Source organism: Protobothrops mucrosquamatus, unplaced genomic scaffold, assembly GCF_001527695.2.
Source record: "Protobothrops mucrosquamatus isolate PMUCROS unplaced genomic scaffold, P.Mucros_1.0 scaffold3645, whole genome shotgun sequence".
NCBI lineage: Eukaryota > Metazoa > Chordata > Lepidosauria > Squamata > Viperidae > Protobothrops > Protobothrops mucrosquamatus.
Window position 1 is genome coordinate 116,849 of NW_015389606.1, and position 17,476 is coordinate 134,324.

Sequence of the window (17,476 nt, forward strand, 5' to 3'; positions counted from 1 at the left end):
AGCCAGACAGTGCCGGCTGGCGACCCCAAGGGGGAGGGCCTTCTCTGTGGGAGCTCCCACCCTCTGGAACGAACTGCCCCCAGAGATCAGGGTGATCCCTGATCTCCCTTCCTTCCGCCGCGCCCTCAAGACATGGTTGTTCCAGCTTGCGGGACTGGCCTAAGGGATTTTAAAGGGGTTTTAATTACTTTTAATCAGACCAGATTTAAATATTTCTTTTTAATTAATTTTAAAGGTGTACTGTATTTTTGTATTTTATCTGATTGTTAGCCGCCCTGAGTCCGTAAGGAGAAGGGCGGGATATAAATGTAATAAATAATAATAATAATAATAATAATAACACCTCATATTTACCCAGCCGTAAACCAGATTAACCAAATGGCTGTCTTCCTGTAACATGGGGGTCTTCAAAGTTGGCCCTTTTATGACTTGTGGACTTCAACTCCCAGAATTCCTGAGCCAGCCACGCTGAGGGGAAAGGGAGAGGTTTCCAAGCTGAGCCATGCTGGCTCAGGAATTCTGGGAGTTGAAGTCCACGAGTCATAAAAGAGCCAAGGTTGCCTACCCCTGGTATAGGTTCTCCTGCTTGAGCAGGGGGCTGGACTAGAAGACCTCCAAGGTCCCTTCCAGCTTTATTCTGCTTGAAATTGAAAGCAGAGAAGGGACGTATGCCCGTTGTTTTGAGCTCTGCAAAGGATTATCTTCTGTTTCCTGGTGGCAGAATTGAGGATTTAATTTAGTCGAGAATTTCATAGGGGTTTAATTAGCCGAGGAGCGGCCGCCGGGGGTGGCCTCAAACCGGCTGGAGATCACAGGAGGATCCGCCACCACCCAGAATACCCGTCCTTTTGAGGAGACCACAGTAGCACCACACACTCTTTGTTTGGCAGGCAAACGACGACGTAATTAGGCATTCAGAGACCGCAGAACTTCACTCTGCAGGACTCTAAGGATCTCTCTGCTGATCCTGGGGGGTGGATGCAAGGAGAGGGGGGGCTGACCTGTGTCCCAGCTCACTCCCCTCCCCAACCTCTTGTAGGTAGCCCTCAACTTGCAACAGTCCATTTAACAACCGAAGTTACAACGTGACTGAAAAAAGTGACGGGACCATTTTTTCACATTTAACGACTGTCGCAGCATTCCCCCACGGTCACGTGACCAAGATTTGAATGCTTGGCAACTGACTCGTATTTATGACGGTTGTAGCGCCCCTGGCTCAGGGGATCAACTTTTGCAACCTTTTTATCAGGAAAGCCAAGGGGAAAGACGGATTCGCTTAACGACCGTGTTGCGGACTTAACAACGGCAGCGATTCCCTTAACCACAGAGGCAGGAAAGGTGGCGAAATAAGACAAATGTCACTTAACCAATGTTTCGCTGAACAACCGACATTTGGCTCTCAGGGGTGGTCGTAAGTGGAGGGCTACCTGGATGCAAAGCAGCCGACGCCTTTGTGGCGTTAAAATGAGGGTCAGTCTTGTTCGCCAGTGGCAGCCCAAATATCAGGAGCCAGGTGGTTTTGTAAAGGCTAACACCTTTCTAAAGTTGCGGAACTCTGCCGTAAAACAGGAGTGTCTGCAGTGTGATTTTTTTTTAAAAAAAAAGTCAAAATGGCAGACGCAACAATGCGACTGAATCTCAAGATTTCTTTTTGGTTGATCAGATTTTGAGGCAGACCATCTTGCGATAGTTAGAGATGGAACTGTCGATAGGATAGGATAGGTTAGGATGGGATGGGATGCGATAGATTGTAGAATAAAAAAATGTAGAATAGAATAGAATAGAATAGAATAGAATAGAATAGAATAGAATAGAATAGAATAGAATAAACAGAGTGCAGAATAAAATAGAATAGAATAAACAGAGTGTAGAATAGAATAGAATAGAATAGAATAGAATAAACATATTGTAGAATAGAATAGAATAGAATAGAATAGAATAGAATAGAATAGAATAGAATAGAATAAACAGAGTGTAGAATAGAATAGAATAGAATAGAATAGAATAGAATAGAATAGAATAGAATAGAATAGAATAGAATAAACAGAGTGTAGAATAGACTAGACTAGACTAGACTAGGCTAGGCTAGGCTAGAATAGAATAGAATAGAATAGAATAGAATAGAATAGAATAGAATAGAATAGAATAGAATAGAATAAACAGATTGTAGAATAGAATAGAATAGAATAGAATTGAATAGAATAGAATAAACAGAGTGTAGAATAGAATAGAATAGAATAGAGTGTAGAATAGAATAGAATAGAATAAACAGAGTGTAGAATAGAATAGAATAGAGTGTAGAATAGAACAGAATAGAATAGACTAAACAGATTGTAGAATAGACTAAACAGATTGTAGAATAGGATAGGATAGGATAGGATAGACAGATTGTAGAATAAACAGATTGTAGAATAGAATTAGAATAGGATAGGATAGGATAGGATAGGATAGACAGATTGTAGAATAAACAGATTGTAGAATAGAATTAGGATAGGATAGGATAGGATAGGATAGGATAGGAAAGACAGATTGTAGAATAAACAGATTGTAGAATAGAATAGAAATAGAATAGGATAGGATAGGATAGAATAACAGAGTTGGAAGGGGCCTTGGAGGTCTTCTAGTCCAACCCCCTGCTCAGGGAGAGCGGAGGGGCAGAGAGCTCTTGCGTACATGGGGAGGGGGGCAAAGCTTGGGGGCTGTTAGAGCTTCAGGCACTGGCCTGTTCCCGTTTCTGAGGATTGCCATCCAGAAGCGTTCCCACGCTGGTGAGTCACCTTTGGGACAAGCTGGAGGACAGGGTGGCGCCCTACATGCTCGGTGGGAGAGGAGGGACGTTCGGCTGGGAGGCGCCCTGCCCGGAGTCAGGAGCTCCTTCTGGAAGGCGAGAACTTCTGGAAACTGGATGGAAGGCTTGGCACCCGGCCACAGGGCTGGAGAGAGAACGCCCCTGCGCCAGGCTGGGGGAAATGGTTCAGCAAATAATCACAAACAGACCCCAGCGGCCCGAGTTTGTTTTGTTAATTGTCAGAATACAATATATGGCCCGAAGTTTGACAAAGGAAGGCCAAGGAATCGCTCCTCTGCTTGAAAAATAAGAAGAACTGGAGTCTGCGTTGGGCACAAACCATCAAAGCCAGGAGGGTGGGGGGTTGAGGGGTGGGCATTGGGGGTGGGAGAAGGGGACATTTTGGGGCTGGGAGGGAAGGTGTAGGTCTCAGGAGGCCCTGGGGTGTGGAGAGGCTGTACAAGCGGTGCGGAAAGGTGTCACAGCTCAAAAGAGCAATCACTAAAGCTGTGTTTCTCAACTCTAGCAACTTGAAGATGTTTGGACTTCAGTTCCCAGAATTCCCCAGCCAGCTATGTGGCTGTGGCTGATGGCTGATGGCTTACTTCCTGTGTTGGATGTTTTTGGGTGAGGGGTTGCTGGTTCTAATCCTATCACTCTGCTATTGTTAGCTGTCAGTTTTGCTGCAGGGGATTTCAAAATATTTTGGCTTGGATGGGCTTCTGCCTGGGAATAGAATAGAATAGAATAGAATAGAATAGAGTAGAGTAGAGTAGAGTAGAGTAGAGTAGAGTAGAGTAGAGTAGAGTAGAGCAGGAATAGAATAGAACAGGAAGAGAAGAGAAGAGAAGAGAAGAGAAGAGAAGAGAAGAGAAGAGAAGAGAAGAGAAGAGAAGAGAAGAGAAGAGAAGAGAAGAGAAGAGAAGAATTGTAGAATAGAGTAGAGTAGAGTAGAGTAGAATAGAATAGAATAGAATAGAATAGAATAGAATAGAATAGAACAGGAATGGAACAGAACAGGTATAGAAGAGAAGAGAAGAATTGTAGAATAGAATAGAATAGAATAGAATAGAATAGAATAGAATAGAATAGAGGAGAGGAGAGGAGAGGAGAATAGAAGAGAATAGAAGAGAACAGGAAGAGAAGAGAAGAGAAGAGAAGAGAAGAGAAGAGAAGAGAAGAGAAGAGAAGAGAAGAGAAGAGAAGAGAAATTGTAGAATAGAATAGAGTAGAGTAGAGTAGAGTAGAGTAGAATAGAATAGAATAGAATAGAATAGAATAGAATAGAACAGTGGTGGCGAACCTATGGCACGCGTGCCAGAGGCGGCACTCGGAGCCCTCTCTGTGGGCACGTGTGCTGTTGCCCCAGCCTTGCTTCCCCCCCACGACCCCCTCTCTCTCCAGGAGCCCCCCCTGGAGGAGAATCGCCCCCAGATGCGGCCCACATGGAGCAGCGCAGTCAAGGACATGGCAGCCAGGCAGCGTAGACAAGACTCTGCCCTCACACCCCATAGCATGCAGATGATGCTGCGGGATGTGGGCGGAGGGCATGGCTGCCATGGTGCTGCAGGGCTGCCTGGGTGATCTGCTGCGGGCCACGGAGGCGGTGGGTCCCTGCAGGTGGGCGGGGCAGGGGGCGGGTGGGGGTGGGGCAGGTGGGGTGGGAGGCGGAGCAAAGGCAGGGGGGCAGTTTCTGGGCACTCGGTCTCTAAAAGGTTCGCCATCACTGGAATAGAAGCTGGAAGGGACCTTGGAGGGCTTCTAGTCCAGCCCCCTGCTCAAGGTATTTGCTCATGAATGGGGCTGAATGGGATTATCAAATTTGCATTTCTAAAAGGTGGTTTCCTGACTTCCTACTGGGGGCTATTAAGAAAAACTGGGCCTGCTTCTCTGCCTTTAAGATCCTTTGGGGAAATATAATATTCTGCCTTTTAATATTCCAAAATATTTCTTCTGGGAGGGGGATGCTGTCCTCCCACATTTTCTTTTCTTTTTTCTTTTCTTTTTCCTTTCCTTTCCTTTCCTTTTTCTTTTCCTTTTTTTTCCGAAGATGTTTTTCAGTCTCCCTGCCTAGCCTTACTGTCATGGTTCCGACAGATGAAACTCGGCTAACATCGGATGTTCTTGCTTTGACAATGTATGGAGATGCCGCCATTTTCCTTCTTATGTTTTACTTCATAGTGAGTCTGACCCGCCACTACGAGGGGTCTGGGTGCCTTCTTAGGGAAGCCCCGAAAAGTTTTCAACAAGCTGCAATGGAAGACAGGGTGAACTTTCCCTAAAAGCCTAGGGAAGTGGTGGCGAACCTATGGCATGTGTGCCAAAGGTGGCACTCGGAGCCCTCTATGTAGGCACGCACGTCATTGCCCCAGCCCCGCCTCCCCCCACAGCCCCCTCACCAGCAGCCCCTCCAGAGGAGAGTCACCCCTGGGCGTGGCCCATGTGGAGCAGCGCAGCCAAGCACATGGCAGCCAGGCAGCAGGGACAAGACTCTGCCCTCACGCCCCGTTGTGCGCAGTTGATGTTGCGGGGCACAGGCGGAGACTGTGTCCGCCATGGAACTGCTGTGCCCTGGGCGATCTGCTGCGGCAGGCCGTGGAGGTGTTGGGTGGCCCTGCGGGCAGGTGGGGCAGGGCAGGGTGGGGGCGGACCAGGGGACGGTGCCTTTTGGGGGCACTCGGTCTCTAAAAGGTTCGCCATCACTGGCCTAGGGCAGTGATGGCGAACCTTTTAGAGACCGAGTGCCCAAACTGCAACCCAAAACCCACTTATTCATCGTCAGGTGCCAGGTGGGTGTGGCCCATTGGCTGGGTGTGGCCCATTGGCTGGGTGTGGCCCATTGGCTGGGCGTGGCTGCAGTGGTAACGGCAGACTGGGTGGGACTAAAAAGTTCAATCAATCAATTCCAACTTTGCAAGATCTTTCCCCCCCCCCCCGAGAAGTTGAAATTGACTGATTGATTGAACCTTTTTTTTTTTGCACACGGCGGCGGAGGCCTAAAGCGAAAAGGTTTTATAAAACCCAGCTGAAGGCCTGGGACTGGGGCGACGGCGCGCGTGCCCACAGAGAGGGCTCTGAGTGCCGCCTCTGGCACCCGTGCCATAGGTTGGCCACCACTGGCCTAGAGAGTTTTAATTCTACTGTGACCGGGTTGATGATCTTTACGAAGGAAAATGGCTGCATCTCCATACTTTGTCAAAGCGAGAACATCCGATGTTAGCAGCGTCGACATCTACACCTCGAAAAAAAGTCCCTGATCATCTCCCATCCGGTGCCAATCCGGATCAGCCAAGATCAGCTGGGCGCTGCCAACGTCTGACATTCAAGCCTCTTCTCCAACTGCTACAGGTTAAAAAAACCTTTTAACTGCAATCTCGGCCAAAGTGGCAGGTCAAGACTCCACACACTTCTAAAGGTGAAAAAAAAGCCTTAAAAAAAAAAAAGGAAAAAAAAGACCTAACCACAGCTGCAGAATCACTCCTTATTCCTTTCCGAGGTCAGAGAACGAGCGCGAAGAGGATATCGGAAGGACGCAAGGGTGATATCACCCTGTCTGAATATTATTCCACATGGCGAAGCAAAGAACAGGGTGCAGTTTCTGCTCCTATCTCCCGAACTGCCGTCTTTCATTTCCCGGTCTAAATATAAAAGTCTTATAAATGTCTTTTCCAGGGCAGAGATCAGTCATTGTGCAAAACAGTAATTGCACTTGATTTGTTTTAATTTAGCCATTCATCTCAGGGCCTAAAGCTCTTTGCCAACAGGGTCAAAGAGTGTTCAGTGCAATTTCAGTTAAACGGGATTTCTTGCTGAGGCTTTTGCTAGAATAGAATCACAGAATCACAGAGTTGGCAGGGGCCCTGGAGGTCTTCTAGTCCAACCCCCTGCTCAGGCAAATGTCTGTCCAGTCTCTTCTTGAAAACCTCTACTGTTGGAGCATTCACCGCTTCTGGAGGCAGGTTGTTCCACGGGTTAATTGTTCTCACTGTCAGGAAGTTTCTCCTTAGTTCTAGGTTGCTTCTCTCCTTGATTAGTTTCCATCCGTTGCTTCTTATCCTGCTTTATTTGACCCTTTGATTTACACCAGGGAATAATAAGAGTCTTTCAGCTAAAGAGTATTTATTTTATCCCCCCCCCAAAAAAATCCATGCAGGATTTTAATGTTAGAGGTGATTACAGGTAGTCCTCGAGTTATAAAAATAATGGACCCTGCGCTTGCTTCCAAGGTAAGAGTTATTTTTTATATCTTTAAGAGGGAAGTGCTGAGGTTGAATTTTAAAAAACAAAACTCACCCACAGCTTCCTGGAATGACTGGTCACTTCCTTCAAAATCCATTTAATTTGGGATTTGCTGTGTATGTACAGATAGTTCTTGACTGGCACCTATTTGTTTAGTGACCATTTTAAGTTCCAAGGCACTGAAAAAAGTGACTTATGATCATTTTTCACACTTATGACCATTGCAGTATCCCCATGGTCACCTGATCAAGTCTTCCAATCTCTCAGGGGCTGCCCCAAAGAAGAGGGAGTCAAGCTATTTTCCAAGGCGCCTGAAGGCAGGAGAAGAAGCAACGGATGGAAACTAACCAAGGAGAGAAGCAACCTAGAACTAAGGAGAAACTTTCTGACAGTTAGAACAATTAACCAGTGGAACAACCTGCCTCCAGAAGCGGTGAATGCTCCAACACTGGAGGTTTTTAAGAAGAGGCTGGACAGCCATTTGTCCGAAATGGTATAGGGTTTCCTGCCTGAGCAGGGGGTTGGACTAGATGACCTCCAAGGTCCCTTCCAACTTTATCATTATTATCATTATTATTATTAGCCCTTTGTCTGAAATGGTATAGGGCAGGGGTCGTGCCTGGCTGAGGAATTCTAGGAGTTGAAGTCCACAAGTCATACAAGGGCCAGGTTTGAAGACCCCTGCTATAGGGTCTCCTGCTTGAGCAGGGGGTTGGACTAGAAGACCTCCAAGGTCCCTTCCAACTCCGATGATTCTGTTCTGTTCTGGCTTGCGGGCCCTTCCAGCACCTGGGTTCCAGTTCCTCCTAAAGATGGGGGCGCTTGAGGAGAAAACTACTTGACACACACACACTCCTCCCCCCCCATCTGCTCCATCACAACTCTGAAACGGAGATATGGCGGACGTTCTGCAGGATTCCAGATGTGTGTTGAACAATGTGGTGACAATGTCACCGTCCAGGTGTTCACCATGGCCTTGGAGGATTCGTGGGTTTTCCTGAGGAAACTTCCCTCCCAACCCCCCCCATGGGGGGTAGAAGAGGAGTCAGTAGAGAGAGAGAGAGAGACGTCGATAAAACCACAGAAAGAGGGGGTGGCGTGAGAGGCCAACAAAACAAGGAAAGGGAAGAGGGAGGGGCGCGAGAAAGGAGAGAGGAGAAAGGAAGGAGGACAGGGAAGAAAGGTACGGCAGTCGGAAGGAGGTTCCGACTTAGCCTCCCCCCCCCAGATTTCAGAGGAAAGGGGGGGAGGACCCAGAAAAATCAAGCAAAAAAAAAACCTCCAGATATGGCTGGGGGTGTTTTTGATCTGAAAAGAAGCAGCAGAGAAAGGAAGAGAAGAGAGGAGGGGAGGGGAAGGGAAGGGAAGGAGAGGAGAAAGGAAAGGAAAGGAAAGGAAAGGAAAGGAAAGGAAAGGAAAGGAAAGGAAAGGAAGAAAAATAGGAGGAAAGGAAAGGAAAGGAAGACAAATAGGAGGAAAGGAAAGGATAGGGAAGGAAAGGAAAGGAAAGGAAAGGAAAGGAAAGGAAAGGAAAGGAAAGGAAAGGAAATGAAAGGAAAGGAAAGGAAGAAAAATAGGAGGAAAGGAAAGGCTCATCTTTTTGAAGAACAGTCCAAAAGGATTTATATAACTTTTCCCCATCCTGAGGAGGAAAAAAAAACAAACCATATTAAGTAATGTGAAGATGAGGGATTCAGGTGAAAAACTGATTTTCTTGACTTTCAACTGTAGCTCTTACTAGCCCCAGCGTGCTGAAAGGCAAGGGATGCTGGGAGCCAGATAAGCAGAGATGGACCCCAGACAAACAATTAAGCAGAAAACAATACCCATAAAGAAGAATATTTGTAGCTCAAGTTTGAAACGAGGAGGGTCTGAGGTCCTTGGTTGTTTTTCTTGCAGACATTTCATTCCCTAACTAGGTACCATCATTAGTGCTAGCTGCAGAATTCTGGGGGTTGAAGTCCACAAAGGTTGGACGGCTCTGCTCTAAAAGAAGCTCTGCTCTAAATAATAATAACTATAATAATAATAATAATAATAATAATAATAATAATAACAACAACAACAACAACAACAACAACAACAATAACATTAATAATAATAGAGTTGGAATGGACCTTGGAGGTCATCTTGTCCAACCCCCTGCTCAGGCAGGAAACCCTATACCAGTGATGGCAAACCTTTTAGAGACCGAGTGCCCAAACTGCAACCCCAAACCCACTTATGCATTGTCGGGTGCCGGGTGGGTGTGGCCTATTGGCTGGGTGTGGCCCATTGGGTGGGCGTGGCTGCGGTGATAACGGCAGACTGGGTAGGACTAAAAAGTTCAATCAATCAATTCCAACTTTGCAAGATTTTTTTTTCCCGTGAGAAATTGAAATTGATTCATTGATTGAACCTGTTTTTTTTTTGCACACGGCGGCAGAGGCCTAAAGTGAAAAGATTTTATAAAACCCAGCTGAAGGCCTAGGACTGGGGCGACGATGCACGTGCCCACAGAGAGGGCTCTGAGTGCCACCTCTGGCACCCGTGCCATAGGTTCGCCACCACTGCCCTATACCATTTCAGACAAATGGCTGTCCAATCTCTTCTTAAAGGCTTGCAGTGTTGGAGCATTCACCGCTTCTGGAGGCAGGTTGTTCCACTGATTAATTGTTCTCACTGTCAGGAAATTTCTCCTTAGTTCTAGGTTGCTTCTCTCTTTGGTTAGTTTCCATCTGTTGCTTCTTGTCCTGCCTTCAGGCGCTTTGGAGAATAGCTTGACTCCCTCTTCTTTGGGGCAGCCCCTGAGATATTGGAAGACTGCTATCATGTCCCCCCTCGTCCTTCTCTTCGTCAAACTAGACATATCCAATTCCTGCAACCGTTCCTTGTATGTTTTAGCCTCCAGTCCCCTAATCATCTTTGTTGCTCTTCTCTGCACTCTTTCTAGAGTCTCAGCATCTTTTTTACGAAAAGGAAGATTTCTATTTCCCTTACCCTGAAAATTTTGAACTCACACTTCTATGTGACACAGCCCTTTGGGGGCATCCACACCCTAAGCAATTATGAGGCTTGGCAACTGCAGCAAATTGCAACGGATGCCCCCCCCCCCGTTCAACAAAGTGTTGTCCGTTCCTGCCTTAGAAATCCGTTACCACTTTAATAAAAAAAAAAACCCAAACCAATGCGTTCCTTTGTTTTTTATCTGTAGCTGAACTGACAAAAAATAAATAAAAAATTCAGCAGGCAAATCTTTTGCCAGCATTTTTGTCCTTGCCAGGAAAAACTTCCGCTTTTAAAATAATTCCATGTTGAATCGCAGTTAAAGACACAGGAGGGTGAAAAACATTGCGTAACTGCCTGGTTCCTTCTTGAGGTAGCCAACATCCTCTTTGGCTCTCTGCTCTTCTGATCTTAATCCAGGGAGGCACTCTTTCTGGGCCCAAAAGGCTGAGTTTTAACTTTACAGGTAGTCCTCAACTAACGACGGTTCATTTAGTGACCGTTAGACGTTGCAATGGCGTTGAAAAGAAGGACCTATGACCGTTTTTCCATACTTACGACCTTTGCAGCGTCCTCATGTGATCAAAATTCCGAGGCTTGGCAACTGACACGTACTTATGACGGTTGCAGCGTCCCGGGCTTACGTGATCCGCTCTTGTGACCTTCTGACAAGCAAAGTAAATGTGGGGAAGCCAGATTCACTTAATAACCGGGTTAGTAACTTAACAACGGCAGCGATTCACTTAACAACAGGGGCAAGAAAGGTCATAAAAAGGGGCCAAATTCACTTAATAACTGTCTCACTTAGCAACAGAAATGTTAGGCTCAATTGTGGTGGTACATCGTCAAGGACTACCTGTATAGTATAGGTCAGAGGTAGTAGGCAACCTTGGCTCTTTTATGACTCGTGGACTTCAACTCCCAGAATTCCTGAGCCAGCAGGGCTCAGCTTGGAAATCTCTCCCTTTCCCCTCAGTGTGGCTGGCTCAGGAATTCTGGGAGTTGAAGTCCACGAGTCATAAAAGAGGCAAGGTTGCCTACCCCTGCTATAGGTGGTACCTTGCTCAATAGTAGCAACTGCAAGAGGGATCTCAGAGTCCTAGTGGACAATCATTTAAATATGAGCCAGCCGTGTGCTGTAGCTGCCAAAAAGGCCAACACAGTGCTAGGCTGCATTAACAGAGGGATAGAATCAAGATCACATTAAGTATTAATACCACTTTACAATGCCTTAGTAAGGCCACACTTGGAATACTGCATCCAGTTTTGGTCACCACGATGTAAAAAAGATGTTGAGACTCTAGAAAGAGTGCAGAGAAGAGCAACAAAGATGATCAGGGAACTGGAGGCTAAAACATATGAGGAACGGTTGCTGGAATTGGGTATGTCTAGTTTAACGAAGAGAAGGACGAGGGGGGACATGATAGCAGTCTTCTAATATCTCAGGGGTTGCCCCAAAGAAGAGGGAGTCAAGCTATTCTCCAAAGCGCCTGAAGGCAGGACAAGAAGCAACAGATGGAAACTGATCAAGGAGAGAAGCAACCTAGAACTAAGGAGAAACTTCCTGACAATTAGAACAATTAACCAGTGGAACGACTTGCCTCCAGAAGCTGTGAATGCTCCAACACTAGAAGTTTTCAAGAAGAGACTGGACGGCCATTTATCTGAAATAGTATAAAGTTTCCTGCTGAGTGGGGGATTGGACTAGATGACCTCCAAGATCCCTTCCAACATTATTATTATTATTGTTGTTATTATTGTTGTTGTTGTTGTTATTATTATTATTATTATTATTATTATTATATGCTAGGCTGGAAAATAGACTCTAAAGCAGGCATGTCAAACTCGTGATGTCACGTGACATCACGCGACGTATCGGAGCTTTTTCCCTATTGCCGGCAATGGGGTGGGCGCGGGTTCCCCGTGACATGTCTGGCCCGCGGGCCGGCAGTTTGACACCCCTGCTCCAAAGGAAAAAAAGTGGGTGGGCAAATCTGCGGCCAAAATGAAATAAATACAATTAAATTCAATTACAGGTAGTCCTCGCCTTATGACCACAACTGGAATAAACCAGTTGTGGTTTTTCGAAAAGAAAAAGTAAATAAATAAAATAAACCTTTTAAATATAGCGGCGGATTGAGCGTGTGCTAAAAAGTAAGATAACGAAAATTGAGATAAATATCTCCCAGCCCTACGTGTGGTAAGACTCAGTAAGGGCTGACCTCTCTGGATATTGGGGCCCCTTGTGCTTTATTTTCTATAATCCAAGTTTTTGAAGGTTAAAAAGGAGTCAGCAATTAATTAGAGATAGCTCGCTAGTGCCCCCTTGTGTCCAAGAGTGGCTGTATTTTTATTTTTAATTAGGGAATGGATCGAATTCAGTTTTTCAAACATGGCAACTTTAAGACGGTGGACTTCAACTCCCAGAATTCTCAGGCCAGCATTGCTGACCAGGGAATTCTGGGAGCTGAAGTCCATTCATCTGGAAAAAATGGCCAAGATTGAAAAACACTGGCCTAAGTGAAGTATTTTTCAAGCAATTGGCAAAGCGCAGTAAAGAGAATTCAAAATGAAAAAGGACTTCTGCAGTCACGACATAAGCCTAAGACTGAAAATCAGGTTTGTCAAATGCTATGTTTTTTCTATCCTGCTCTATGGAGTAGAGAGTTGGTCTCTGACAGAAGGCCACCTGAAGAGACTAGAAGCATTTGAAAGGTGGATTTACAGGCGGCTGTTACGTATAAGCTGGGTTGACAAGATCAGAAATGAAGAGGTGATAAGCCGCCTGGGAAAGCCAAGGGAAATCATCAAAACAATTAAAAAACGAAAATTAGAATATTTCGGACATGTGATGCAACACCCAGAAAAACACGGCATACTCCATTTAATCCTCCAGGGAAAGATTGAAGGCAAATGAGGTCCAGGCAGAAGAAGAACATCGTGGCTTCAAAATCTAAGGGACTGGTTTGGACAAAACTCAGCAGCACTTTTTCGTGCGGCTGCTGATAAAAACAGGATCGCCAAAATGACCGCCAACGTCCGATAACAGATATGGCACAAGAAGAAGAAGTAAAGAGAAGCCAAGGTTGAAACTATTGTTTGAATTTTCACGGGATAGTTAATACTGGAATGAACCATAAAGCAATCTTGTGAGCTTCCAGAAATGGGCTGAAAAGAAATGAATAAATTTCAACAGAGACCAGAGAGGGATTGCTTAATGAGGAAAGAGAAATAAAAATTTTCCGGCACAGAGCTGGTTATACCGAAACAGAGTGGAACGGAACGGACCGGAACAAAACAGAATGGGATCCCTTCATATCCTACAGCCAAGAAGGCTCCACACACATTTGCACTACTCAGGTGACCCTGAGGACACAGGTAAATCTCCAAGTGGCCTCAAGGACTCTCTAAAACAGGGGTGTCAAACTGCCAGCCCATGGGCCAGACGCGTCATGACGAAACCGCGGCCACCCCATTGCCGGCAATGGGGGAAAAGTTCCGATACGTCGCGCGACATCACATGACGTTGTGAGTTTGACCTGTCTGCTGTAAAAGAAGACAAATGACCCAGCTGTCTGCAAGGATTATAAATCCTTCCGTTCCCCACCATCCAGGCAGAGCTGAGGAAGCTTCTGGGATGAGAAGCGAAACGTCTTCAAAGAAAAACAAAGTCCAATCCCCAATAATAATGTTGGAAGGGATCTTGGAGGTCATCTACTGTAGTCCAACCCCCCGCTCAGCAGGACACTTTATACCATTTCAGACAAATGGCTGTCCAGTCTCTTCTTGAAAACTTCCAGTGTTGAAGCATTCAGCTTCTGGAGGCAAGTTGTTCCACTGGTTAATTGTTCTGTCAGAAAATTTCTCCTTAGTTCCAGGTTGTTTCTCTCCTTGATTAGTTTCCATCCGTTGCTTCTTGTCCTGTCTTCAGGCGCTTTGGAGAGTAGCTTGACTCCCTCTTCTTTGGGGCAGCCCCTAAGATAATGGAAGGCTGCTATCATGTCCCCCCTCGTCCTTCTCTTCATTAAACTAGACATACCCAGTTCCAGCAGCCGTTCCTTATATGTTTTAGCCTCCAGTCCCCTGATCATCTTTTTTGCTCTTCTCTGTACTCTTTCCAAAGTCTCAACATCTTTTTTACATCGTGGTGACCAAAACTGGATGCAGGATTCCAAGTGTGGCCTTACCAAGGCATTGTAAAGTGCATCCCAGTTGCCAGGTGTCCCAAATTCTGATCACGCAACCCTGGGGATGCTGCAACGGTCATCAGTGTGAAAAATATTCCGTCCCTTTTTCAGTGCTGTTGTAACTCTGAACGGTCACTAAATAAACGGTTGTAAAGTGAGGATTTTACCTGTACGCAGCTCGGTACCACACCCAATGCAAAAGGAGAAATGTATATTGTGACGAGTGAATATACTTTAATTCCAAATTAGGTTCGTTTATTTAGAAAGACTATAAATGTGTGCAGGTTTTTAATGCATGTTCCAGTCCCCCAATCATTTTCACTCATTTTCCATATCCTATTAATTTGGGGGCCGATCAAAATCATCCACACGGGCCCTTTGGGGAAAGAATTAAAACGGAAAACGATCTGAATCAAGTTGATTCGGTGCCAGACAGGTTTAAACCTTAATCAAACTTGTATTTCACGGCAGCGTGCTACCTGTTTAAGTAGTGCCACTGCGAGTGAACACAACTTTTTCCAAAAAAACAAGGACACCATGCAAAAACATTCGTATATATTTTAATACACAAAAACAATCTTCCTGAATGGACTGGGAATTGGATCTGGAAGGGGACTCCAGGAGGGAAGAGTTAAACCAGGAATGTGTTTTCTTAATAATAAAATAAAAAAAGGAAATATTTCAAACATACTAGATCAGAAACTATTGCTAGGAGAGGGATGACAATTTAAACAGAGTTCATTTAGGCCATGTTTTCAACACTACTACAGCGGGGAACCTGTGAGTATATCCCTTTCCTTCCACGAATAAGCTTCTCCTTTCATACAGCATTCTCTCTTTATGTCTGTCTGCCCTTTTATGAAATAACCCGTTGCTTAAACACATTTTTTTTCCCCCACACACTCACTGATTCCTTCCTGTTATTTTGGTATCATTCTTCTACTGAGCTGAAAGCACAGTTGTTTAAAATCCTAAAGAGGAAACAAACAAACAAAAAACATGCAGAGTGAGAAAAAGGAAGGGGGGAGGAACCTGTGAGAACAGTACCTTATTTTAATTTTAATTTTTTCAAAAGCATTTCATAACGAGATTCTGTCTTAGCCAGTTTTACCTGCGGCAACCTTGCCCGTTTCTCCCTTGCCTGTTTCTATGCTCGGGTTTCCCAACAAGATTTTAAAATGATGTGTAGCTTTCTAACCCAGTGTTTCTCAACCTTGACCATTTTAAGGCATGTGGACTTCAACTCCCAGAATTCCACAGCCAGCCATGCTGGCTGTGGAATTCTGGGAGTTGAAGTCCACATGCCTTAAAATGGTCAAGGTTGAGAAACACTGTTCTAACCGGTCTGGTGGGCTTTTTCTGACTTCGTTCTTGGTCCCCTTGCCAAAGATAAAAATTCCTAGTTGAGGGTGCCGATTGAATGCGGCGGAAAAGGGGGGGGGGTTTAAATCACTTGCAGGTTTTCCGATAGAAAAATAAAAGACGGGCGCTCTTTAAATCGCCAGATATTTGAGGAGGAGGAGGAGGAGATAGATAAATTTAGGAAGGCAAGCAGAAATATCAGAAAGTGATGGGCCCATAAGAGGAGGGCCCACCAGCCAGAAGCTTCTCAAGAAAACTGGGGAGAAAACAAACATCAGGAGACTTTGGACAGCAGAGGAAACATCTGCCTGTCAGCTGGCTGTTTGCACTTCAGAATGGCGAAGCTGCTATACAAAACATCTCCTGCACAGTTCATTGTCCTTGTGACTGACAGCTGTCAGGAAGGGGCCAGGATGGCCTGGCTTGTCAAACAAATATGCTACCCAGCGCTCTCTCTCTCTCTCTCTTTCTCCCAATGCTCTGAGCACGAGGGAGACGCCAAGGAGAGTCCAACTCAAGGTTCCCCCCTTTGATTCCAGGGCTCTCCTGTTCTAGAACGTGTTCTTGATCTTGGCTGCCACCAGGATCAGGATCTCGCCGATCTTCCTCTGCCAGTTGCTGATGTCCTTGGACACCTCACACCACAGCTCGCCGTGCCGCGGCTCGGAGTTTTCGCAACGCTTCCTCACCTCTTCCTGCTGTTCCTGCATTGGGGGGGGGGGAGGAAGAAGGGGCAAAATGCTTGTTTTACCCATACAGGTTTGTTTTTTTTTAGTTATTGTATTTTTCTCCTGCCTGTATTACTTTATAGGTAATATAAGGTAATGTCAGGTAGTATCAAGGGGGTAAATATACATAATACTCCTTCCTAGTTTCCCCAGAACAACAACCCTGAGAGGTAGGTTGGGCTATGAAAAAGTGACTGGCTAGGTCACCCAGCTGGCTTTCCAGCCTAAGGCGGGACTAGAACTCACAATCTCGTGGTGATTGGCCCAAAGTCACCTAGCCGGCTTCCATGCCTAAGGCAGGACTAGAACTCACTCTCTCCTGGTGATTGATCTAGTCACCTAGCTGGCTTCCATGCCTAAAGTGGGACTAGAACTCCCAGTGTCCTGGCAAATGACCCAAAGTACCCAGTAACTTCCATGCCTAAGGCAGGACTAGAACTCACTCTCTCCTGGTGATTGATCTAGTCACCTAGCTGGCTTCCATGCCTAAAGTGGGACTAGAACTCCCAGTGTCCTGGCAAATGACCCAAAGTACCCAGTAACTTCCATGCCTAAGGCAGGACTAGAACTCACTGTCTCCTGGTGATTGATCCAAAGTCATCCAGCTGGCTTTCATGCCTAAGGCAGGACTAGAACTCACTGTCTCCCGGTGATTGATCCAAAGTCACCTAGCCAGATTCCATGCCTAAAGTGGGACTAGAACTCCCAGTGTCCTGGCAAATGACCCAAAGTACCCAGTAACTTCCATGCCTAAGGCAGGACTAGAACTCACTCTCTCCTGGTGATTGATCCAAAGTCATCTAGCCAGATTCCATGCCTAAGGCAGGACTAGAACTCACCGCCTCCTGATGACTGGCCCAAAGTCACCTAGCCGACTCTTCCCAATGAGCAAAGTCTCTCCATAAAGTCCCTGTTTGAATTAAGCAATTTTTCCCTTACCTCGGTGCCGTGCTGAAGCTCAAATTTATAAAAGAAAGCCCAAGCGTCCCCCAGGTCAGAATCGATCTTCACGGTCCGATGGAACCACTCCCGGGCCTTGGTTATTTTGCGTTCGCTCCAGAACAACCTGCAGAGGAGGAGGAGGAGGAGGAGGAGGAAGGAGAAGACAAGCTAAGGAGACCAGGAACATCTTTCTGGTCAAAACAGAGTCTTGAGGAGGGACGACCGTTTGTCTGGGATGCTATAAG

The 17,476-nt window shown here is 45.9% G+C and overlaps 1 protein-coding gene across 1 annotated transcript in view; it reads right to left on the minus strand.

The window, feature by feature from the left end:
- Window positions 1–14,753: 14,753 nt before the first annotated feature.
- The window catches only part of PRPF6 (pre-mRNA processing factor 6), a 41,131-nt gene continuing 38,408 nt past the window's right edge, over window positions 14,754–17,476 (minus strand). Inside the window, exons 18-20 of the mRNA XM_015827361.1 lie at window positions 17,229–17,355; window positions 15,541–16,265; window positions 14,754–15,412 (exon numbers count right to left, since the gene is read on the minus strand). Of these exons, the coding sequence (XP_015682847.1) occupies window positions 16,113–16,265; window positions 17,229–17,355 (280 nt within the window). The 3' untranslated portion in view covers window positions 14,754–15,412; window positions 15,541–16,112. The remainder of the gene's footprint in view (window positions 15,413–15,540; window positions 16,266–17,228; window positions 17,356–17,476) is intronic.